We start from the raw sequence: 25,773 nt of genomic DNA, 5'->3' as shown, positions 1-25,773 counted from the left end.
CAAGTGCAATCGTAATTAACCGCTTTCCAGTGTCTCTCTCGCATGAAAAATACTGCAGCTTGCATAAGCAAGTGGGCAAAAGGAACGTGTCAAGCTGACTTTTCGAGCAAACATTTCTCCTCCCCCCCTGATTTTGCTTTTAACCTCCCCTCTCGCCGCTCCCACCTCGATCCCGGAAGCGGTGAATGCGATAAAAAGGAAGGAGAACGGTGATCAATGAACAAACGAGCTAACAAGTTGGAAATTACAAGCTTCGGAGTGAAAAGTGATAAATGGAAATAATGGAAATTTGCGCGTTTTCAGATTCGCGAGACAATGGCAATTTTGTACGATTAAAAAAAATTATCGTGAAATTGTTTTCCGTGATATTTTCCTGCAATTTGAAGAAAGTTTTTTACGTATTCCTTGAATAATTTTTCTCGATAAAATTGTTTTACAAGATGGAAATAACGTCTTTCCACTTAAATAAACCAGTTTCGTAGTTATTACAAGTTGTAAAAAGATCGTTTACAATTGTGACTCCAACTTATATATATATACATATATATGTATAAAAGATATAACATTTAATATAACCATGTATTCAAAATAATAAATTCCAATTATTCTTTTCACGCGATATACTTAATACAACTAATAATACAACTATAACTAACCATCCCTTATTTTGCATGTTGCGTGTTACAGCGTGTGACTGTCATCCGATCGGCGCTTCCGGAAAAACTTGTAACCAAAGCACCGGCCAATGCCCGTGCAAAGACGGTGTAACTGGCACTACTTGTAATAGATGCGCCAGAGGTTACCAACAGAGTAGATCGCATATTGCACCTTGCATCAGTAAGTATACGCAGTAGTTAAATTTTTATAGCCTTTCACGCGTCTCCTTTATTATTGTAAAGAAAATATGCCGTTCGAACGTGTTTACTTTTATTTCTCCCGTCCATCGCAAGAAAATTTTTACTATCATTTAATTGCATTGCTTCGTAAACCATCGACGAAGCTTTCGAGCTGTTCGATGGGACGAGAGAAAGAAATACTTGTGAGAACGTTTTGATACCAAGTTATCCCACGTGGAAAGTTTTCTTTTATTAAAATCAGTTTTCGAGGAAATTTAACTCGACGCGTCCGAGGATTTTTGTATGCATTTTTTTTTGCAAAATTGTTTTTCTTTTAAAATATATTATTTACGAATGACCGTCGAATACCAAATGAATAAATAATTCAACGTTGTTGGTTAATTTTAACCGCGTACACGCTCGGTTCTAATATACATATGTAGGATGAGATGGAATGAAAAACGAAATGGAAGAAGTAAAAATATAATGGACGTATAAAGCAGAAAGATTTTTAAAAGAAGATTTTTACAACGCATTCATCAATATTCTATTTTCAGTTTCCCATAAAAGTTAATAAAAAAAAGGTAGTACGTAAAAATGAATATACAATGGAAGTTTAAAAATCACGAGTAGCGTGAACGTTCTATGCTTTTTTAACTCTCTCTCTATTTTATTTCTTTATATGCATGATAAAAGAATGTGTACATTTTTCGATAGTAATAGTTTGCAATGCTACGTGAAAAAGATAATACGTTATTTTATTTCGTACATAGCCTCCCGATGTGAAACGATTCCTAATTAATTTCATTATTTTTAGTAGCGAAATGCCATCTCTGAAAATTCACGATACAATAATAACACGTTGAAAAGAATTGTAATTTTTTTCTCTTTCGAAACTACTTTTCGCGCAACAAATAAGCATCCAAGTTGCCGCGAGAATTTAGTTGACGTTTGAACGATCGTGCGTCAGTTATCACAAAGTGAACGATTATCAACCACTTTTGCAACGCATCGTTAGCGATCTAACAATAAGTCGACCTGGTGAGTAGCAGACTTAATTATTTCCAGCACATCGCACTACGCCGTTCCATGTAAAGTTTACCCTGATTTGTTATACCTGAACCATTCATCGATGCATCGGGTGACTAGAATGCAGCCATTATCCGTAAAACAATTTTTTAAGAAATCCATAAAGAAGAACATGTAATAACGTTTTCCAACGTAGTGTTCAAGTATCGGGAAATTAAAAAATTAAAAATATAGTAAAATATAATATGAGCGAGAAATAAAGCGAAAAAATTAAGTGGAACAGCATTTTTCACCTTCTCCAAATATTTTATACGTATCTTTTCAGAGGTCGTTAATAAAAATCTTCCAATTTCCAACGAAAGTTTTCCAATGAATTTTAAAGATCCAATTATTGCAAAGTCGTCGGTGAAAAATGGTAATAAAATCCAGCCAATCGGGAAGCTTTGTTGTTACGTGCACACGATGAAATACACGAAGAGAATTCTTTCATTAACGGTTCAAACAGCGAGCGAAAAAGAGGAAGAAAGGAAAAGAGCGGAAAATTTTCGACCCGTTTTTAGAAGCGATCGATCACGAGCCCAATTAGGCAAAATTTGCGAATACGAAACCCTTTTAGAAGAGATCACGATCGCTCCTGCGATTTCACCTTTATTTTCTTTCTTCTCGCAGAAATACCGAGAGTTGTGCAGACTCAAGGCACGGCCGGCGAGGAGAGCGGAGAGCACGAAGACGACGACGACGATCGCGGTTACGATGGACGAGCCGGTGAGTAAATGTCAGACGAATCGATGTAATCTGCTTTGTCGTTTCGATACGTTTCCTCGGGAAGCGCATTATAGATATCTTTTTTTTAATATAATTATCATTCGAGATATTTTTTTGGACGAAGAGAGAATAATGGATTTATCTCGAAGAGAGTTGAATTTGTTTATAGATTTGGATTATAGATTTGGATTTAATGAAATATTATTATCTCCGTTTAACTGAAACGCACGTTCTATTTTTCATGCCACGTACGATACATATTTTTTTAATTTGAAATATTATTTTCTTACGTGTACATTCTTTCAAAAATCTCTTTTTCCTCATCCTATAACATGAAATTATAAATAAAGTTTTGTGAAATATAAAATATTCCATATATGGAATATATTGTTATATTATTAATAAAATTAATAATCGTATTATAACGGAAAAGAACAGAGAAGCTTAACTTAAATCAAGTAATTAATTAAAACTTGTCTACTCAAAAACTCTCGTTGCTTACTCCAAGTACATCTTACCGTAACTGTGATGATTCGTTTAATAATTAAATTACGAGAAATATGCGGTGTAAAATCTTAATTGAGAAATACACGAAAGATATCCAATGGTAAAGGAATCTGACTCATTCGTAATTTCCGCTGTAATATTCCCATAAGCAGAGATACGTACTCACATATATGAGAAAACGTGGAGGAAGTTTATACCGCTACAAATTTCCTTGCCGTGTTGCAATATGGAATGTAAGCACAATATTAATTTGGCAGACGAAGAGAGAGAGAGAGAGAGAGGAGGAGGAGGAGGAGGGGTTGGAATGTCTAGCCGCTTGGTCGCAGCCTCTCAGCCACCCTAATAGCTTAATTAAAGCTACCCTCACTTGCAGTTTGCCCATTTGCTCCAAGTTTCCAACGGCCTACTTGTGCCGGTGTATAAGCATTAAGAAAAAAGTTTACCATTTTTATTCATGAGTTTTTATATACAGTTTGTTGTAAAAATACGTAAATATATTGCAAATTTGAAATATTATACGAGTTAGCTCCAATAATCTTTTTCGACGAAAGTTTCCTTTGGAATAATGAACGTTAACTCGTTAATGAGCTAAAAAAAGAAAATAACCTCACTTTTCCGCAGTTACGAAATGAAATTGTGAAAAAGTAGATTCGATATCAGATGGTAAATAACGTTATTTTAAGAAGTTTTATATTTTTCGAGCAATCTTTTAAATCTATCGCGTATATTTGATAAAATTTATTCCGTTTGATTTAATTTCAACTCTTTTTACAAAAATTTTACAAACATTTCCTTTGTATATATATTTCACCTCATCTTCGTATCTTTATCCTCTATTCCATCTGATAACGTTACTGAGCTCAAACTATAAGCATTATTATCGAAAGAAACACGTTTCGGTATAGCGAGTATAAATAACAAAGTATTACCCACCGTAGACACGTTCAATAGTTGGATCAAATATCATATCATTGCCTCGAGGTTCCAGTTACTCCTACTATTACATATTACCATCTCGATGCAATAATTTGCGGATAAAGAGGAGTTCAGCTTCACAAGAGGAGATACAGTCATTGTCGCCGATAAATGATGCATTTCCTTCGAATAAAACCCACAGCTGCATTTACGAACAGTATCGTTATTAAGCAAGAACAAAGAAGCGTAAATGCGACCGGGGAAACAGCTCCCTATGTAATTTACGTCCTTTCGAACATAATGTCCATAATTACCAACGATATCACTTTTTTTTTCAATCGGTCGGTATTTCGAGCGATACCGACAATATCGATCGAGCATCTTTTTTATCCTATGAATTTTGTACATTATACACAAAACGTTTAATATCCGTTTAAAAGTACGTTATTTAATCTAAATGTCATTTCATGTAAAAATTGTATCGGCATTTTTATAAATATTACGTTGTTCTTTTCTATCATAATAGGTTATAAAATTGACGTTACGTGATAATTATGGATGTTGTAAAATTCTTGAGAATTACTTTTGTCAACATTTTAACGATCTATTAAATATAGGTTATCGATAACGTTAACAACATTAAAGAAACTTGTAAATGTTAGAAAATTTTATATCGGAGGAATATAAAGAATTCATTTTATCTCTTTGTTTTTCTTTTTTCATCTTTCTCTTTTTCTTCTCCTTCTGATGGCGACGAGTGAACGCAATGGAACAGGAGGGAACTTGGTTCCCAAGTTATTATTATTATTTAGCCGCAGATATACATTCGTCCCTTTAATGGACCGACATTTACTTCCACGCGTCTTCGCAACCTCGATACGCTCACACACGTGGATCCATTCGGAAATTATTTGGCTCGAGCAAAGGAAAACTCTCGACGGGGCAACTGAATGCCGTACAAGTACCAAAACCGTCATCGAGCCAGCCGGTTTTACGCTTAAGTAGAATTGCACTCTTTTCGATGACAAGTACGTACAATGTGTACGTACATTCCCGGCCATAAGTCACCAAACGTTTGTGCTGTTCTTAGTGAAAATGTTCTGTCTAGGATATATAAGATGTGTAATTGCAAGATGATTCCATTCTAAAAATTAGTTTTCGAAATTAGTTTAATGATATATATGTACGCGTGCTATGATATATATATAAGAAAAGAAAATTGTTAAAAGAAATAAATCTGATTCTAGATCTTTAAAAAAAGCTTAACTACGTTATAACGATGCATTTATTAAAATTGATGGATAAAATATTCGAATCAAGGGAAATAAACATTAATCGACTAATTAATTAAATGTATTGTAAAAAAATATTGTATTTTAATAATCCTAATATAATTTATTCTTTTCAATATCAAAGAAATTTCGTTAATTTATAAAAAAATATAATTTTTAGACAGCTATAAATAAGATTATAGGATTAGAATTAAAATTAGCAAATGTATAAGTTCGCCAACTTATAGATGAGAGTGTACTTACGTGTAAGTTGTTCGTAATGTGGGATATTTGTGAACTTCACAATCGGTCGTTCATTCGATGATCAATAACATTCGAGTGTGTTTCAGATGAACTATGCATTTGAAATAAAAAACAAGAGATCCTGAAGGATCGATTCAATAATTATATTAAATGTTTAAATTTTTCATTTAAAATTGCAAACATATCGACGAAAATTGAATTTGTAATGAAACATATTTAATATCGTTTTATTAAAATATAGGATAGTAATCATTTATAGGATCTAAAGCTTATATTTAAGATAATCGGATAGTAATAAATTAATCGCCATTTACATAACATGCCCTAGGAAATTCTTGTTCAACTTGTATAGCCATAGAAACATGTGATTTCGATTGTAATCCACGTTTTACTTCCACGTATAATTTTCCATCATTCTTTCATATCTTCTTAGGTATTTCCAAGCAAATTACCACCATTTCCGAACCATTATTCGAATGAGCCGAAAACACCGCGTTGAAATGGCCACGCCTCGTAACTCATCCGTCGAGCATTTTATCACCGTGCCAATTAGCAGGAAAATAAAAGGTGTTAATATCAATTTGTCACGGTCGCGGGCGCCCGAACGATCGTGCGATTTCCGGAATCGCGTCCGAGCAACGAAGCACGGCGCGTGGGTGCGCGCAGCATTAACATATAGATGCGATTCGTGACGCGAGATGCATACTCCCGATGTATGCACACCTGCATACGATGCTCTTATTCCTCGCGAGAATAGCATCTGGAAAGGAGTATCCTCCAGCTACCAGTTTGCAACGCTTATGAACAATGAGGCTGCAATGCTAAAAAGGGGATGCCCACGGCTATCGGTGCTCTCCTGCGTACGAACGCGTAATAACACGTTGGCATCGAGGCGGCTTGCGAGGCGAGTTTCGATTTGGAAAATCTCGATGAAAAACCCGTAAAATTGACGTCGAGCAGGTTGTATTTATTAATATTTTATATTCTTTTACATATTATATATTTAGAAGTTTTATTTCGTAATGTTATACGTCGCGGACATTGAATGGGATAAGATGACGACGCCTGAATGCGTTTATAAAAAGTTCGATTGTTGTACTAAATTTTAATCGATCTCATTATCCGTAAATTTTCTCCCGACACGGTACATTAATTGGTTATAAAGTAGGATCGTTTTGTTTCGATGGTGTAAATCGCAGCAAGTGTCCGTAGGATGAAACCTGAGAGGAGAAAAATACTCGAGCTCGATAGGTTCGTAAATAATAGGCAATCTTACCGCTACGATCTAGATAATCCAGAGAATGCCCGGTTGTTTAGAAATTTCTCGATAGTACCAGTTTCCTAATTTGTAAAATCCAAGAAGATCGCTGCATCTGTTTCTATTTGTAATTATCTTTGATTGAAAAATTTATTTATTTTAATATAGAAGTGTATAATTTACATTTACAAAAATAAAATATTTTACGCGTCGTTGAATATATATTTTTATATAATTATCGAAAGAAAGAGATATTGTGTATATAACGTGTACAAACAAGATGTCAATATATTATTATCGTGGCTAAAACAATAATTAAAATTTATTTAAATTATAAGTAATTTAAAAAGTGTTAAATGAAAAGATAAAAATAGAATATGACGATAACCACACAATTGTCTTATTTTTATATCATTTTTTGTGTTTATGATTTTTGAAAAAATTCTATGAATATATTAAAACAACCCGTATGTAATTTTATATATAGCGTAATCTAAAAATATTCTTCACGACGTAAAATTGCGTTTAGAAATCGTTTCTAAGCTAACGTTGAAAAATATCTAATTAAAAAATCCAAAGTTAATTCTCGAAATCCTACCATTTTTATTCAAAATATTCCTTTCCTATTTTAGCCAAGATATTTGCCCGAAGGAGATCAAAATACCAATTTTTTTTAATACAAATAAAATTGAGAATTTTAATATTCCGTATTGCTAATTTCTTTTTATTTCTCAATAATTTATCGACAAATTAAGTAAAGTTTCGCAACGAATCTTTTATAAATTTCAAATTCAATGCAGTAAATATAAGCGTAGAAATCTGAACTTTGAAGAAACGTCATTTCATATGCACGTCGAATAATTGAATGTTCAAAGAAAGATAATAAAGATTCATTTGCAATTGCTTCACGATGCAGTAATGAAAATCGGTACCTTGCAGGAATAATAAAGGACGGTATTAGGAATTTTATATACATGTTTCGAAGCTAAAGTTTCAAAAATAACTTGAAACAATTTTTATTTGAAAACATTACAATTATAATTGTAAAATTATTTCATAAATATAATTTCTGGCACATTCTGTATTATTTCTGTTAATACGAAAATTTTATTATTTTATTATTATCTTTATTATAAATGCCAGTACAATAATTAATTTGTTACTCGTTTCTCTATGAAAAAAATCCATAGAATTTTTTAAACAAATGAATGCATATCAACAATGAAAGTCATTCGTTAAATTTTTTCGAAAATTACCAGAAATTAAAATCAATATTTCTCATCGACATTGCACATTGATGTATTAACAATGGAAAGATAGCATAAATCGGCAATAAATTTCTTCAAATACACAATTTCGTCATCAAATAAATATAAATACAAGAAAATTTATGAAACGAAATTTCAACTCTTTTCACGTTAGATTGTACGCATCTACGATCTCAACATAAAAACGATTGAATTGTCGTGGTTTATAAAAAGTTATCAAAAAAGTGCCTGAATATGTACAGTTATAAAAATATCTGAAAATAATCGGTCTAAAAACAACGTGTCAAAGAAGCATCGGTACGAAAGGAGCAGAAATAAACATGTTGTCTGGTTTACAAGGCGAGTTAATCTGCAGAGTGCTTACTGTACCGACGCGTGAAATTGCTTGTGCGTATGCGTTCGAATAAACGCCCACTAAGGGGTCCTTCCATTTCAGGAAACATAGTCCTGGTACTGTTTGCACACCACATCGATTCCCGTTCTCTTTCCCGTTTTCTTCCTTTTCCGCAATCATGGATGTATTTTAAAGCAGCCCTTTTCCTCCGCGACGAGATAAAAATCAAGACAATTTAAACAGAAATTAGTTTAACTCGACGAGCTAAATTCTTTTTTCCTTTTTAAATCGTAATTAATACAATGAAAAGAGATTTCGAGAATCTTTCTCTCTCTTCTTTTAGAATTAATTAGCGTTTGAAGTTTTAAAAATAATTTTTCGTGGCATTATCGTGAAAGATTCCATTGAATTATAGGAATATTTTTCCGTGTTATGATTTCGAAATTTTGTAAAAATTCTCTCGTAGTTGTGTTTATTAATACATTTACATCGAGGAGTCCGCTATAAATATGGTAAAAATATGGTAGAAATGTTTTAAAAACCATAAAATATGTAAACGTAAACATTTTTTTACGTAAATTTCTACGTTTTAAAATTTTTTAAAAATATCTAAAATTTTACATTTTTACATTTACAAAATTCTTGGTAAAAGATAAAAAATTGCAGTACTTTTGCTCACTCGATGCACATATTTTGTACGACAAATGATGAATTGAAAATTTAATTTAATATCGTAAAGATGAACGAATTACACTTATAAATTTTGTTAAGAAAATAATTAATTCAACAAAAATATTATTGAATCGAAATTAATACTTCAAACTTATTTTTATCGTTCCAGTTTGTTAAAATTTAATAAAGCGTTTTACTTTGAGTTATTATAAATTCCTCGAAAAATTTTTGTTTCCTTTTAAAATTTTCCTATTTCCTGAATTTTTAATTGATGCAATTTCTAGTACAGATAATAAAATCTAACCTCTATGTGCTTCTATGTGTTTGAAGATAAATTAGAAATAATGTATAATTCAAATATATTATTTCCTATTGAAAATAAAAATTGCTAAAATAAAAATTAGTTCGTAAAGAATTCAACGTCATTTAACTTTTTAAATAAATATTATTAAAAAAGTTATAGGAACGGAATAAAAATTGTTTTTACTCCGTTATTTTCTTCCAAACGGAAAGAATCTTGAAGGAAATGACCTTTCGCTTCGTCAGTGCGGCGTACTTGTGATGAGCAATCGATCTGTTTTTCGTGGACTATTAAAGCTGAACACGCATTTCGCCAAAGGGAACGTTTGACAGTATGATAAACTCAACATGTTTCGCTACCGTGAAATATACTCGACCAACGATTCGTTATTGCTCTTCCATAATTGATGAATTTTGAAAATAATGAAACTAAGATTTAATAAAAACGTATATTTTTATTATCAAAAATATTTTCCAAATTTTCCAAATTTCTCAAATTTTAGTTCGTGTTTGAATCTGTTGGTAAGAGCGATGCAAGAATATCACTTACTATTATATCGCATAAGAAGAAAAAATTATTATCACATCGGTATGATTTTCTTTTTTAATTTGGCCAGCAATATTGAATCGATACAAATTCATTTATCAAGTAAGACATTCCTGATTCGTTTAATATTAATCATCTTTATTACTCGGCTAAGGATTTTCGGTGACACGTAGATGAAACGAGACAAGTTTAGGGAAAGTTTCGCGATATTAGAAGCTGAGGCGCGACTTGGAGTAATGGAAGTTGAATCGGAGGGGTGAGGGGAAGGTCAATTAGTCTTGATTTAAATTAGCTACGGCGGCTGGTAATTAACTTTGGTTTAGGGCCTAACCGGTAAGCCTGTACTGTAATAATGAAGATAATTATTGCCATAGAAGATATATATATCGCGCGTAGTAGAATCTTTTAGGGACCTTCCAAATATATGCGTTCTAACAAATAATAACAGGTTTCAAGCTGATGAATGTATCGTCAAATTAAAGAAAATTGTGTGGCGAAATGAGAAAAACAATTATTATCGCAATCCAAAAAGAAAATCAGACAAAAAATATTTATTATCTTACTTTGTTGGATAATTTGTTGTTAATTCTATTTAAATTCCATTTTATTTTAAATAAAATTTCCATGAAATATAATGAAAATGTTATTAAAAAAAGAAACATCTCGAATCATCATTATTAAATTTCGTCAAAAATGCCTTTTTTCTTCGAACGAATCGCTCGATGATAATAAAACGATTCGTTACGCGTTTCCTTATTAATCGCCGAACGGATGGATGAATTCCGGCTCATTACCGCGTACAATGACAAATAAATGTCCGCGTAAATTTCGTTTAAAATGGTAGGCCGCGATCAAAGTCGTTTAATTTCGTCGTGAAAGTACGTCGCATTAAGAGCACCGTTTAACCTTGCGTGGTGGGGGCGTTTCAAAAGGTAGTCGCACGAAAAACCGTAGATTCTCTACACTGTCACGACTGGCGAGCACCCACGCGTCCATTAAAATCCCACTCGGCCGCTGTAAGATGCTTAGGGTGCCTCGTAACGCATGCGCAGAGGCCCTTTTATAATTAAGACGTTACTTTACGAGTGTACCTCGCGTGTATCCTGTGCGCGAGCATTAAAAGAAGCGGGAATATTTAGAGGAAAAAAGAAGCGAAACGACTTCTCTAAAAAGATCTCTTTCTTACGAGATGGTAATTGCCAGCGAAACTTGTTCGATTTCAACCGATCGATTGTGGCTTGGTTCAAGGAATTTTCAAATTGGATTATTTTAAAATTATTTCTCGATTGTATGATCGTTAGAGAGACTATTTTTGAAACTTATATATATATATATATATACGTACGTGAATATTTCTTATTTGCTATTGTTATTTGTTATTCGATTTCGATGAAAGTAATTAGTTTTTTTTATTGTTATTATCTTTCTGATGCATTATTACACGCTTATCATTATTATTATTATATTTATTGTTTAATATATATATATATATATATTCTGAAGGTTATGCTCGGAAACAAGTTTTTTATTAGGAAATAAACGTTATTTCTTTAAATAATCGATTCTTTAATTTTTCTCAAACGTTCCTCTTATCTTAAATTCCCTCGATTAATTGAATAAAGAACACAATCTCGATTGAAATATTAAACAACACTTATTAAGTAATAAATGATTTATTTTAATTAGCGAAAATTATCATTTGAAATAAATTTTATTCGGTATGAACATCTAATTTCCATCTCTAATGTCTTAACTAGAAATCAAGATTTCATCATTTCCATTTTGATCACAAGACTCTGCAGCCTGTTATGAATATATTATAATTTTCTATCATCAAGTGTGATGCGCGAATATGTAATTTCGTTATTCCGATCTAGCAGTAATTGGAGAATTACTTTATTCCGTTTTTTCAATCGCAATTTGCAATAGTGTTTTATTTATCTTATAGATTATTGTTTATTCGATATTTTTTTGAAAACCTATGCGAAAACCAAAGAAAAATTTGACGAGTCTATTTTTATCGACGATTCGCAACAATTTCATATTTTTTAAACGAATGATTAAAAATTTCGAGCTTGTTGAAATGCAATTTCTCGCAAATCAAAAATTTTTTAAAATATTAATTTTAACCGATACTTACTATTCATAAAAGAAAAGCAAAAAAAAAAGATGTACGATATAATAAAATCATAGAGGATTGCGGTTGCATCTGACTTTTGGTCCGTAACATTGGATTTAGGTGGTTTGTTCGGTGATTGCAATGTACCATTCGGCTCGTTGCGGCGAGGAGAGCAACGGACATCAGCGGCATCTATCGATCGAATCGCTCGATCGGAAAGCGGACCTTACGGTTTAGACACGTTCGACGGCAAAGCTATTCGGTTGATACCGGATTGGCACGAGTTAATCGACACAAAGGACGTCTCGTTAGTCAGAATTAAACGGATTATGGTCCGAGGCCTCTGCCATCACGATCGATTCGTGCCAGCTACCCCGCATATCTAGTTTGCTTTCGATTCGTATTTCTCATTTCGTAATTCGGTTAATTGATTCGGTGCTATGCTTAACGAACTATCTGGCAAATTCTTTTACTACGGAATCGTGGTGGTTGAGTTTGCATTTTCCGTAAAAACGCGAATCACGCGAATGAGAAGAAAATCGAAATAAAAATATCGATAAGGTAGAACATCAAATTGTCCGAACGTCGATTATTCGGATTATTAATCGTTATCTCTTTCTCTCTCTTCTCATTCCTGTTGTTCACATTTTATCCAGTTAATTTTGGATAATCGATCTATCGTTCTATCGTATCTTCATTTTTAATCTTTATGAAAAATAAAAAGAATATTTACATATTCAAAATTAAAAAAAATTAAATACGTCGAATCCACCGATTTATTCGTTAAAGTAAATTTTTAATCCTTAAATCCAAAAGCAGCTTGATTCAAGTCTCCTACAATCGAATATTTCGTAATATTCTATTAATCCATTTGAATGAAAAGCACACTTTACGTAAACCTCCAATATTTAAAATCCTAATTTTCTAAGGGATGTCCTTTCTATCACTTTGTTTGAAAAGTTTTGAAATGGACAAGTTGGGACTGTCTGACTCTGTACGGGCGTAGAATTTTCATTATTTTTTAGCGGATAACGCGCGCCAACCCGTCTACCAACGGGAGCATCGATTGAATTTCAAACAAAATTCAAATTACGTTTAATTTGGTTAGCCAACGAACAAGCAAAAGCGAAGTGGAGCGAAACGCGTGTGTACCGGTTGCGTGCAGTTTGGATTCGGGGGATTCGGTACGTTATACGGATTCTATTATCGACCTGCAGCCACGTTCATTAAAACGGCATAAAATTTACAAGTGGAAATGTGCTCTCTTCCATCTTTGCTTGATAATTTTTACTATCGATTCGTTTGGTGTCGATGAAGAAGCAACGAGTGGAGGATTTCGATAAAATGTTTGTAAGAAATAAAATGAAAATAATACTTATCACAAGAACTAAAGTGTATCGATACTTTTTGTTTTTATAAATGCTACGTAAAATTGTTGAAAACGAATTATTTCTAACATATTCTTTAGACAAATCGTTACAATTTTCATACATTTTCTCGGACGAAAGAGAATATAATTTGGAATTATTTTAACATATAGTACGAATTAATGTAAAATATTCTCTTACTATAAAATTTCTTCTTTATTTCTTCAATGTTCTCTAATTTTCATCGTGAAATTTTGGAATATGAGAAAAAAAATCAAATTAAACGAAAAAGTTCAAAAATAAAAAAAAACTCCTTTCTAATTTCATCTACGAAACGATAAAAATTTTTTTAATTATCGGTTATATTTCTAATATTTTTACAATTACTCTTATATCGGTCAAAATCAATATTTCTTTCTTCGATGCATTCTAAAATATGTATTACGCGTGCTGTTGATAAAGATTATTAATTATGGCCAGGTTAAGAATAACTGGACATATTCCAGTTAAAATTAATTGCGCTACTCTGAGACACGGATACGTTGTACGCTGACCATGCTGTTTGAGATAATAGATGGATATTGCGGCTAGATAATAAATGGATAAACGTAACCACAGCTGTCACCGATAATGGACTGTATTAAGTGTTGGAGGAATAAGAAAACTGAAAGCTCGCTTCTATTTAACCGAGTTTAACCAAAAAAAAATTAATTAATAGCGTAATGTATCATATGATAAACAAGGAATGAAATATTACGATCCTATTTTTGAATTATTTAAAACATTACCTATTATTTTTCACTAATCAATTAATTTTTATGGTATATTTAATGATAAAAGGGATAATCGTAGAATTATTATATCAGAAATTAAGCGTATCGTTTGCGATAATTATACACTTGTTGAATGAAAAGGTATAAAAAGTATGTAAAATATGTAAATTTATTCGTAACAAAAATTTATAACAAAGGAATAAATTATGAATTATGCTACGTATATAATTATATCATAAAAATTGAAATTAACTAAATTTACATCAAAATTGATAATTATGGTATTTCTAATTTGAAGAAAGTTATATTTTGGAAATATTACGAGTGATATAATATAATATAATTTGTGATTCTTTCTTTATCTTTTTCGCGTTTCAAAGTACAGAGGACCAAATATGGCCAACCGATGGATTTTTCCGATAGACCCGATTTCTTTTAATTGTCGAGTCGTTTCTCTTTCACGACTTTCACTTAAAATTACGATACTACGTTATGTGTATTACTACATAATGTGTATCATCTATGGGAGAATAATTTTTTTTAAACCTGATACATAAATTATTTATGTTAATGTTATATGATAATTTTTGTAATAATTCAGTGAAAATCTGATGAAATGTCTCAAAGTCGATCAATATGTAGACTATAAAAAATTTTCTTTTTATTTTTTTATCATGAAATTATACTATAAATACTATAAATTAAATATTAATATGAGTAAGTAAGTCGAATTATTTTAATAAATTTTGGAGAAATCATATCTTGAGCTAATTTTTTTCAGTTTCTGGATTCCGTGAATTCTAAATTTTTCATTTTTCGATTCGAAGAATAGAAAAAGATCTTTCTTTAATAATTCCATATAGAATCTCCTGTTTGTAAGAATATTTATTTCAGAATTAAGAAATTATGAAAAAATAACTTGATATTTTTATATTATAAGGGAAGAACGTATTAAAAAATGGCATAATAAAAAAATCTAATAATTAAGCTTATACAATCAAATACTCAGTTCTTTAATATACAAGATATTTTTTATTAAATCTTCAGGAACACAATATACAGATAAAAATAAAAAAAAATGTCACGAAATTTTTGAATACTTGGTCTTTTGTAACACAAATTAATTATATATTAGGATTTTTTAAAAAAGTTGTGATAAACGATGAGATGAAAAGTATTAATTTTCAATTAAATAGAAAAAAATAACAAACTAAAAATAGATTCCAATCTAATATTTTATATTTTGTTACAGACCAGTGTGGAAAATGTCGGGCCAGCACCAAAAGATTAAACCTAAACAAGTATTGCAAAAGAGATTATGGTAAGTGAAAATTGAAAATTATCAAAAAATATTCCGATAGCAATGATATGAAAAATATGACTCCATTTTCTAAATTTATTTCTTTATTGTTCGTATTCATCATATTTTACATATTTTCTTATAGACTTTGCAAAGTTTTGTTTAGCATCGAAACATTCAATTTTATTTCCATGAAATACAAATATTTTTATTTCTCTTGGCGATTAAAAGAAGGCAATTTCTTTCTATTATTTAAACTTCTCAAACGTTTAAATGATTGGTCCAAATTTTATATATTCCATATTATTTGAATAACCGCGTTTATCGAACGTCTCATTTAAATATTCATCGCTACTTCATTAATATCAACATAATCGTATCTTCAGATCTCATCAATGAAATTAATAGAACTTATTATTACCTATTACGCTTATTTTCGATTTACTTTCTATGCGACCGATAAAGCAAATAGTATCTCTGGTCACAGAAGTGAAATGATAAATAGTACTACGTATGGCATGAAATAAGTTTATTCGTTGCACCATAAAGGATACTGGTTTGCCAACATTCATAGACGAGGTAACCATAAATAGAACAACTCTTTTTATTTTCTCGTGTATCGAAATAAGCAAAAAGGTTAAAAATAAATTGTATCCTTTCCAACTTAATTTGGAAATAAATAGCTAAATCGTGAAACGTAAAAAAAAGAAAAATTAAAAAGAGAGAAAAAATATTTCAATTTTTATAATTATAATTACTGTAAATTTCTTGATATTTCTTTTTTTTATCCAGCTATTCTGGGCAGAATAACGGACAGGCACAAAAAGAACGACGGCTCCTCGGCTGGGACAAGCGTTTCCGGTTCGGTTTGGATACGCTTCACTTTGAACGTTGATTTCATATATAAAAAATCCCCAAATTCGAGGATTCGTCGTGGCGATGTGTTCCTCTACGTACATTCGGCTGATTTAGCCTGCAGATGCCCAAAAATCAAGCCAAATAGGTAAGTTGTTCGTTGTATGAATATCGCAATGGTTCTGTAAAATCTTCGTAACGAAACAAGTAAGATATTAAAATTTCGAAAATTACGATTATTCAATCATTCGATTAAAATTATTTTATAAAAATTTACAAAATATTTATCGCGGTAACATAACTTTTCCTCGGCTGTGCGTTTTCTTTAGAACTCTTTAGAACTTGAAACGAACGGCAATATCATCTCGCATACCCGTGTAACTTTTTCAACATCCGTATCATCGAAACTTGAAATGCTAGATCGTACAAATTGTACGATTCAAGCGATGTTTCGATAGAAGGGACGCAATATCGTGATTTTGATTTCATAAATACAATTTCAATTCTCAATAAAAGAAAAGATCCAGTTGTTAAAAGAAGAAAAGAAAAACTGCAAGTTTCCAAAGTTTCGGATTCTCGAAAGAATGATAGACGGCGATTAAAGAACGTCAATTTCCAGGTCGTACTTGATTCTTGGCCAAGAGAGCGACGGTGGAGGTCAAGGTGGGCTGACAGTGACGCAAAGGTCGATCGTGATCGAGTGGCGCGACGAGTGGCATCGTAGAATGCGACGTTTCCAGCGGAGGGCGAAATCGTGCCATTGAACCAATTCTCACCGCACCAAGGAAAATTAGACGAGGAGAAAGAGGGGAAGATGGCGCAAGCGGCGCAGAGAAAGGAACGGAGAAGAGAGACAAGCAAGAGAGATAGAGAAAAAAACAAGATAGAAGCTTCAAACTTTTGCTCGTATATGTATTTAGAAAAGGGTGCACATTCATTTTCAGAAAACTGCCAATAGTTGTAACTACATACCTAACTTCTCGCACGAATATAAAAATACTCTCGACGACGTCCTAAGATTAATCATAAGTGAACGGAGGAAACGTAAACGGTGTGAAATGTAAGTGAGAGATGCACGCTTTCGTGTTTTTTCCTATTGATAAATCGGAAGGATTAATTGGAATATTCGTTTATTCCGTGACTTTTATCTATTGATACGATTATTTATTTTCGCTGATAAATATCAAAAAATTATTATGTTTAAACATAAAAACGATATAAAAAATATTAATGCTCAAGTGCTAATCGAATCTTTTAATTATTCAACCTACCATTTCGTTTCGTTCGTGCAAATTTACATTTTTGCGAACGAGATAATTTTAACGAATATAATGTTTCAAGACACGTACGTACGATTTTTTAATATAAAATTTCAGTTTTAGATATCTTATATCTCTTCTATATAGAAATTCGTGTTTTTAAACAAATTTATTATTTTTGTAAAAAATGTATTTTATCAATAACACGAATAACAAAGAACAACGCAACAGGAGAAAATTTCTCACCTGCATTTCACCGAACAAAAAATGCAATATGTTGTACTAAATTAGACTTAGCATTTGTATCGACATATACATTTCCTATACATTTATAATTTATATATATTTCCCTTCTTCTATTAACGCTCTATTGTAAACCAAAAGAAACTAGGATTGTACTGTTACGTTTTGTAACTTATAATTCGTAAATTGATTTTTATATATATATATATATTTTCGTCCTCCTTGCTCAAAACACGAATAAGAATACACGTCATTGTAACGATACGAATCGAATGTGCAGTATTGGGTAAATAATTACGATTAGTTGTATCGCATATCAGTTGTATAATCGTACAAATGTAATTTTGTTATTGTATGATATCGATATGTACATTGCAATTGAGAAAAAATACGCAATACTGATGACTGGTAAATGCCATATATATATATATATATATTGGAATTCACAATACTTTTTCACTTTTTACTTTTTTAATTTCGAATTAAAAAGAGATTCGATTGAAGATGTGATTTTCAAAATCTCATCATAAAATTAATCTCTTATTCCGGATAAAATTGCATTTAATCGTACGTTGCAAGCAACTTGTTTATCCGATTCTTGAAACATACGTACGTAATTCCTTGAATCAACATTTTTGTACGCGTGAAAATTATTTATTACATCTTCGTATCTTCTACGAATTAAACAAATTATCGTAAATCTCAATACATTTGATATAACTTATATATTAACTTATATGATGAGAAAGATCATATATACGGATTCATAATTTATTTTCCTATCCACTCATCTTAAATAATTGTTATAAATTGAATCATTTCTCTATATATACATTACATACCGAGACGATAAATTTATAATATTCATTTCTCAGTTATTTAAGAGAATATTTAACAAGAATTCAGATAAACAAGCTCTTATTACGTATATTCCGTCAATTTTCTTTTTCCTTTTCTCGAGAAATCGAGTTTTAAAATCTTACATAAATTCTCATGTACATCAAGATCTTTGGGTTTACAACATTGTTCCTGCAGATAATCCATCTCTCTTATCGAAGTTGTACCATCAATTAGAGTAAGGTTTTACAGTGTTGTAAATGCTCTTTTCCCCTAGTATCTGGACTTCCCATTTTTCTCACGTAACCTTCCTTCTTCCTTTTTTCATTTTTTCTTTTTTTTTTTTTTTAATTTATTTATTCTCCTCTCATTTGGTTATCACAAATCGATCACGTTTATAAAGATATACGCGTACGTTGAATGTAGATTTTCTTGTAAATTTTCTATATAAATTATTAAGATTCATTTCTAGTTGATATTATTATTATTAGTATTATTATTATTATTATTATTATTATAATATCAGTAGCGGTAGTAAATAATAATAGTAGTAAAAATTATCGAAAAAAAAAAAAGTATAGAGGCTAAGCTCGAAATATGTCGAAACGACTATTCATCAGGAACGACCAGTTACTACTTGATGCGAAGAAAAATTATTATCGTAACTGTCGTCATAAAACTTGAAATATCGCGATATTTAAATATTGGCCCTATCGTTGTCGCCATAAAACTTTGACAAGGCACAAAGGGAAATGGTGTTTCGCTTAATTTAACACGATAATTTTAATAAGCTTTATCGTCAAGTTTCGTACAAAAAAAAATATATATATATCGTTCAAATCGTTCTTCCGAACTCGTTTTCGCTTCTGTATCCTATTCGTGTAAATGCATCGACAATAAAAAGAAAGAAAATAGCCCGACTATGAAAATTTTACAAACGAAATGGAGAACGTTATTGTTAAATGGAAACTAGTTATGATAACACATTAAATAAATTATTTTACGATGATTCATGTGCTTGAAGAAATAAGTTCCTAATCAAGAATAACTACGTATGTCGCATAGTTTTTTTTTTTTTGTAAAGTTTCGTTTAAATTATTTATATCGAATATCATGAACGGTGTCTCTTGTTTTAAAACATTATTTATCTCATTTGTGCATACAAAAATAAGCTTAACAAATAATTCGTCAAAAATTTTGTTTTTCAAATAATTGCAAATTTGACTCTACGACAAAGTACCATTATAAACGTTTTAATATTTATTCTCGTCGTAATTTTCTTGTAAAAAGTAAAACAATCGTCGCCATAAAACTAAGTTTTCATTTTACAACGTTCCGTGTTGCAATAAAGTTCACGACGACAGAAACTTATCCGTCTCGTAAAGGGTACAATCGATCTGATTTCCAAACCAAAAATGGCAAAAAAGAAACATTTAAACTTCTCTGTTGATCGCCATTGAAATTAATAGCACGAAAAAAGTGAAACGAAAATTTGGGAATTTAAATGAAATCTCGATTGGCCAATTCTTTTTATAAGAATCTCGATCAACGATATATTTATTCTCCCCGACAGAAGGATAATTAAGCATCGTTTTATATACCACGATCAACGATGTATCTTTGTACTTACGATATTAACGAGTATCGAACGCTGCAACGTGTTCATGTGATCGTAACGGTGGGTTTACGAAGAGAATCGACATACCTACAAGTGTATAGTTTAAATCTTAGTTTACGTGGCCTTTACACGAGTCTCGATATGTAGATACACGGTTTCTTTTACTCGCTTAAAATGCACTATTAATGTAAAACGCAGAAATTTCGCACACAAGAGAAACAGAGAGAGAGTGTGTGTATGTGTGTGTGCGTGTGAGAGAGAGAAAAGAGTTTTCGTTCATTTTCCTCGTAATTATTATTTTAATAAGGCTGAATAAGTATGTATGAAAAAAAGATCATCTTCCTAGATCTGAAATATTATATATATATATATATAAAAAAGGAAAAAAGAATCACGCAAATAAAAATTAAAAATAATAAACGGTTGCGCGACGTGAATGACGGATGAATTTTTGTAAGAGAGGATCGTGCTTTAATTATTCGTAATTTCACTGTTTATTCGCGAAATTAATCTACACTTGGAAGATTCACTGTCTCCGTCATCTATGCTATAATTACGTGTATAAAATGTACCAACGTGAAATAGTTTTAGTACAAGTAAAGAATATATCAGCTATTCGCAAAACTAGTAACATTTGAATGTTAGAGAGAGAAACACGTATAGATACAATTAAGAGGAAGATCGATCGATCGATGTGGCTTGTTACGGAGTGTAAAACGTTTTAAAAAATTATTTAGAACGAATTGATTTAATTCTTTGCGTTCACTTCGCTACACAGGAAATTATTTCATTTATCGATTCAATTTCGTTCGACGAAGAAAAATGAACGTATATTAATCATCTTCATCGAAGAATTTCTTTTATACGAATACGCAATATCGATTGGTTGGAAAATTTGTTCTTGTTGTTAATAAAGAGAAATAATATCAAACGAGCAATTATAATATATTTGTAAGGCAGACTGCAAGATATTAATAGTTGGTAAAAAAGGTAACGATTCACTCGATGTCATATACATACATTAAACAAAGTAGTTTACGATATAGAAGTAAGATGGATCTTAGTTACGTTGTTCAATTTCCTTCGAGCGTGTTGAATGCAGCAACTGCACCGTTTTAGTTAAGAATTTATAACGCGCGAGAGACAGCATTGTAGATGAAAGGATTACACCGATCACAAAGTCCGACATTTTACGAAATTTTTGACCAGTTGTATATCGTAGAATATACACGATATTACAGTAAGTGTGCTATTTATACCTCTACATTATTAATCGATTATTGTTGTACCACGATTACGATTTAGATTCGATTAAATTATTAAGTGTACCGTTGTGTATTGTGGTGTAATAAATGTGATTAGTTGTACGAATAATAAATACAATGCATCATAAGGAAGATAGATTTATTGCGTTCGTTTATTTCTCCTTTTTCAATATTAATGTAAATAGCAATGCTTCAATATATCAAAATATTCGAAGAATAAATCTGAGTAAATTTTTTTAATTTAGATTCGAGTATAGAATTCGATCGAGATTTCATATATAAATAAATTTATTTAAATTTTATCTCATCGTTGTTTAATTTATATTCAACTGTAAAAATATAAAAATTTTATATTTTAAAAAATCATAAAAAAAAAAATTCGAATTGAGATTCAAATTCTGGATATTCTAATATTCGTATTTATATTCGATCCAACCAAAATTCAACTTAATAAACTTGATAATAAATATTTTAAATATTCAAATTCTAATAATTTATTACTCTATTTAAATAAAGAACTCTAATAATAATAAAAATAGTGCTTTTAAAATATAATAACTTTTTGTTTTTCAATAATATTTAATAATATCATAATTTAATATTGTGATTAAATATGAAAAAAATATGATATAAAAATTGTTGAAATTAATCTAATATGAAAATGAAAACAATTTGAAACATAAGATGAAGAATGATAATTGTTAATACTATAAATAACGAAATCTATCGTTATATTATTTATTGCTATTTTTTATAATAATAAAAATGTGTTTAACCATTTCGTTTTAAATAAAAACAAATTCATGAAAAATATGAGACAGAGAAAGAATAAGAATTGATAATTAGTGTTATCTTTCGAGTACAAAATATTTTTTTTAAAAATACTCAAAAGATGGTTCTGATTGTCAATTCTTCTTTATTCTTCTTTGAAGAAATATTTTTTAGAAATGGCGCTGAATGTCAATTCTTATTTTATCTCTAAACCTTTAAAAACATTTAAAAGATGGCACTGATCATTGATTCTTAATCCATTTTATCTTATCTTTGAAGAAATATCTTTTGTACTCGTGAGATGACGCTGATTTAATTTTTATTCCATCTTTGTTATTCTTCTAATATGTAATATTTCATCGATCATATTATTTTCTTTATTTAACTCGTTTAAAAATTTTAATATCACGCTAAATGATTTTAATAAAAACAATTGTTTAACGTGTATGAAGATATTTATAAAAATAGATACCGACATAAAATGATTTGTTTATACATATTGCGAATAATTTGCAAATTAATGAAAGTTACATGGAAATTGCTGAAAATTATATCGATAAAATATATTTTGTTTCAATCAATCAGAAAGCTGATAAATAATAAATAATATATTACGAATTTTAAAAATCAAAATGAATTATGAATAATTTAATAAATCTTAATAAATCTACACAAACGAGTAATCATTATATAGCCAATTAATCAAATTATTTATTTTAATAATTTTTTATTTATTTATTTAATAATGTATTTTAAAAATCGCAAAATTGCTATAAATTTGAGATTGATTCTATCCATTTTCCTCTACCCTCTTTTACATAAAAATTCATTGCATAGGATTAAAATCAAGAATAAATCTCCCTTTTGATATAAATTTACAAAACATTAAATTTTTATTCATTAAAATAAACAGCAAAAAGAAAGAACAATGTGATAAACTAAATCCTAAAATAAAAATTAAATTAATCTAATTATATATAACTCCATATGAGATATAAGATTAAAATCAAGAATAAATTGAAATCAAATAAATAATAAATAAAATTCCAAGATACAATTATTTGTTAATATATAGATTATCACATTTCCTTGAAAAATATAATGACGCCTTCAATGAAGTCTAAACAAATCTAAAACAAACTTATATGGAGGATTAATATAGGATTAATATAATAATTAAAAAGAAAAAAAAATGTAATAATATAATAAAGAAAAAGATAAAAAAAAAATCAAACATTCATTATTATTATCGATTTTAAAAATTTTAATAAAAAAAATTGAAATTCGTAATATGTACTTTAAAAACTTGAAAACATTCTATCTGTTATAAAAATAAAAATTCATATTATAACAATATTTTTTCTTAACAAACACAAAATGTGATAAATGCTAAAAAAGAAATTAGTAATAATATATAATAATTATATAATAAAAAATTATATAATAACAAATATTTGCCACTTGAATTCAAACAAATTGTGAATGAAATAATCATTTTATATCACAATCCTATATATGATAAATTAATATTTTTTTTATAAAATTTTTTAAATTCACCAAAATGAATGAATTATTATATTTACAATATTGATTAATTTACAATTGATAAAAAAAAAGCTAAAACATCTTCAAAAATAATTAATTATTTGTACTACTCTATACACTCGAATTTAAATAAGACAATATTAATAACGAGAATCCAGGGCAGTTTTTTTTAAAAACTACAATCACTTTTGTAATTTTTTAATCATTTAAGATAATTCAGAAACTTGTATAATCCCAAAAGAAAAAAATTTAGACATTCAATATTCGCATTGCTAAATGCGATTATTTATAAATATAAATTTTAAACGCTATTTTTAAAAAAAAAATTAGAAATTAGATAGGAATTAGATAGAAATCATTATTTCTTAAAGCTATTATCAATTAAAAGTTATTAATTAAATAAAAAAGTTAATGACAATAATATAAATTTTAATAACTTTATAATTACTTTATAATAAACTGTAATAATTTGTTTACTATAAAAAAAACCGCGATATTTTATAATTCATACAAATTTCATTTCTAATAAAAATATAATAAATTTTGATGTTTTGAATTTAATTGGATTTAGATTTTGAATGCTGACTGTACTTAGATAATAAGAATTGCAACATGTGCAACTCGATCAGATTATACAATAACAATTATTACATATTACTAAAAATAAATAAACACAATGACGTAATAGTAATAATTTTCCATTCTTTGAATCTAAAGATCAGAAACCACTCGTTGCAACTCTCTTTGTGACAATTTGTCAAGTTTCTTCGATTTTCTTTTTCGGGTGTAATACTCGCTGAAATTTAAATCTAGATTCGAAATTCATTAATCGCAAACAAAAAAAGAAAAAAGATTAAATCGTAGAATCTAAATGCACATGGACGATCGTAATGATCGTTATTCGTATAAAATGTATAAAATCTCGAGCGCAATAAATATGTTCGTTTCGAAATCTATTTCACAATTGCAATCTATTTCACAAATACAAAAAATCGATAAGTAAAGCTAGAGATAATTGGTATCATATATCTCAGTTTTATCCTCAACTTTTCAAATTTTACTTCCTGAAATAGATTATCACGTAAAGACGCGTCTATGAATCCGATCTATGACAATTTGCTTGGCAACTACTTATTTATAAATAACAGGCATGACTAGAAGTATATTACCTATTCTATCTAGTTCTATATTTAAAATATAGCAAAACAGGTATACCAACACACTCGTTCCATGATCCTCATACGTAATACTTGGACACAAAACATACACTAGGGAAAGCATGCCGGAAAGCCTTCGATAACCAAGTTTGGCACACTGCTTTCATATTAACTTTACGTATCACTTTCCTGAAATCGACTAATGATAGCTAGGAATCATTGCATGAAATATGATAAAAATATATATTAATTTTAATTATGAACACTTATAAATGAAAGTATATATTTTTTAAAAGAATTAAATTAGAAATTTAATAATAAATTTGACACTATTACTATAATTTTAAAATACGAACTATAATAAAAAATTATATAATTATTAAAATAAAAATTGCATTTAAATATTATAATTAGAAATTACAATGAAATTTTAAATATTTTAAATATTTCAAGTTGTATGGAATACAATAATATGACACAATTGCACAGTCTAAACATATACAATATATATTTAAAAATATGTGTTACGTACGATACACATTGTCAAAAATTATTGTAAATTTTTGCATTATAATTATTATGCTTATTGACTTTCTCTCAATCAAGTAACATCTGAGTAAGATCCTGACAATGAACATGAAAGAATTAAATCTAAAAACTCTGAGTTAAAAAATAAATTAGTATGTAATATCTTAAAT

At 29.6% G+C, this 25,773-nt stretch overlaps 1 protein-coding gene across 1 annotated transcript in view; it reads left to right on the top strand.

Annotated features, from left to right (window-relative positions):
• Window positions 1-17,262, top strand: part of LOC107999592 (netrin-1) — a 120,561-nt gene extending 103,299 nt beyond the window's left edge. Inside the window, exons 3-7 of the mRNA XM_017059523.3 lie at window positions 688-837; window positions 2,535-2,630; window positions 15,478-15,546; window positions 16,318-16,528; window positions 17,000-17,262. Of these exons, the coding sequence (XP_016915012.2) occupies window positions 688-837; window positions 2,535-2,630; window positions 15,478-15,546; window positions 16,318-16,528; window positions 17,000-17,144 (671 nt within the window). The 3' untranslated portion in view covers window positions 17,145-17,262. The remainder of the gene's footprint in view (window positions 1-687; window positions 838-2,534; window positions 2,631-15,477; window positions 15,547-16,317; window positions 16,529-16,999) is intronic.
• Window positions 17,263-25,773: the final 8,511 nt, after the last annotated feature.

Source organism: Apis cerana, linkage group LG2 (assembly GCF_029169275.1).
Source record: "Apis cerana isolate GH-2021 linkage group LG2, AcerK_1.0, whole genome shotgun sequence".
NCBI classification, from domain to species: Eukaryota; Metazoa; Arthropoda; class Insecta; order Hymenoptera; family Apidae; genus Apis; species Apis cerana.
This window is presented reverse-complemented; position numbering and strand designations above follow the sequence as displayed.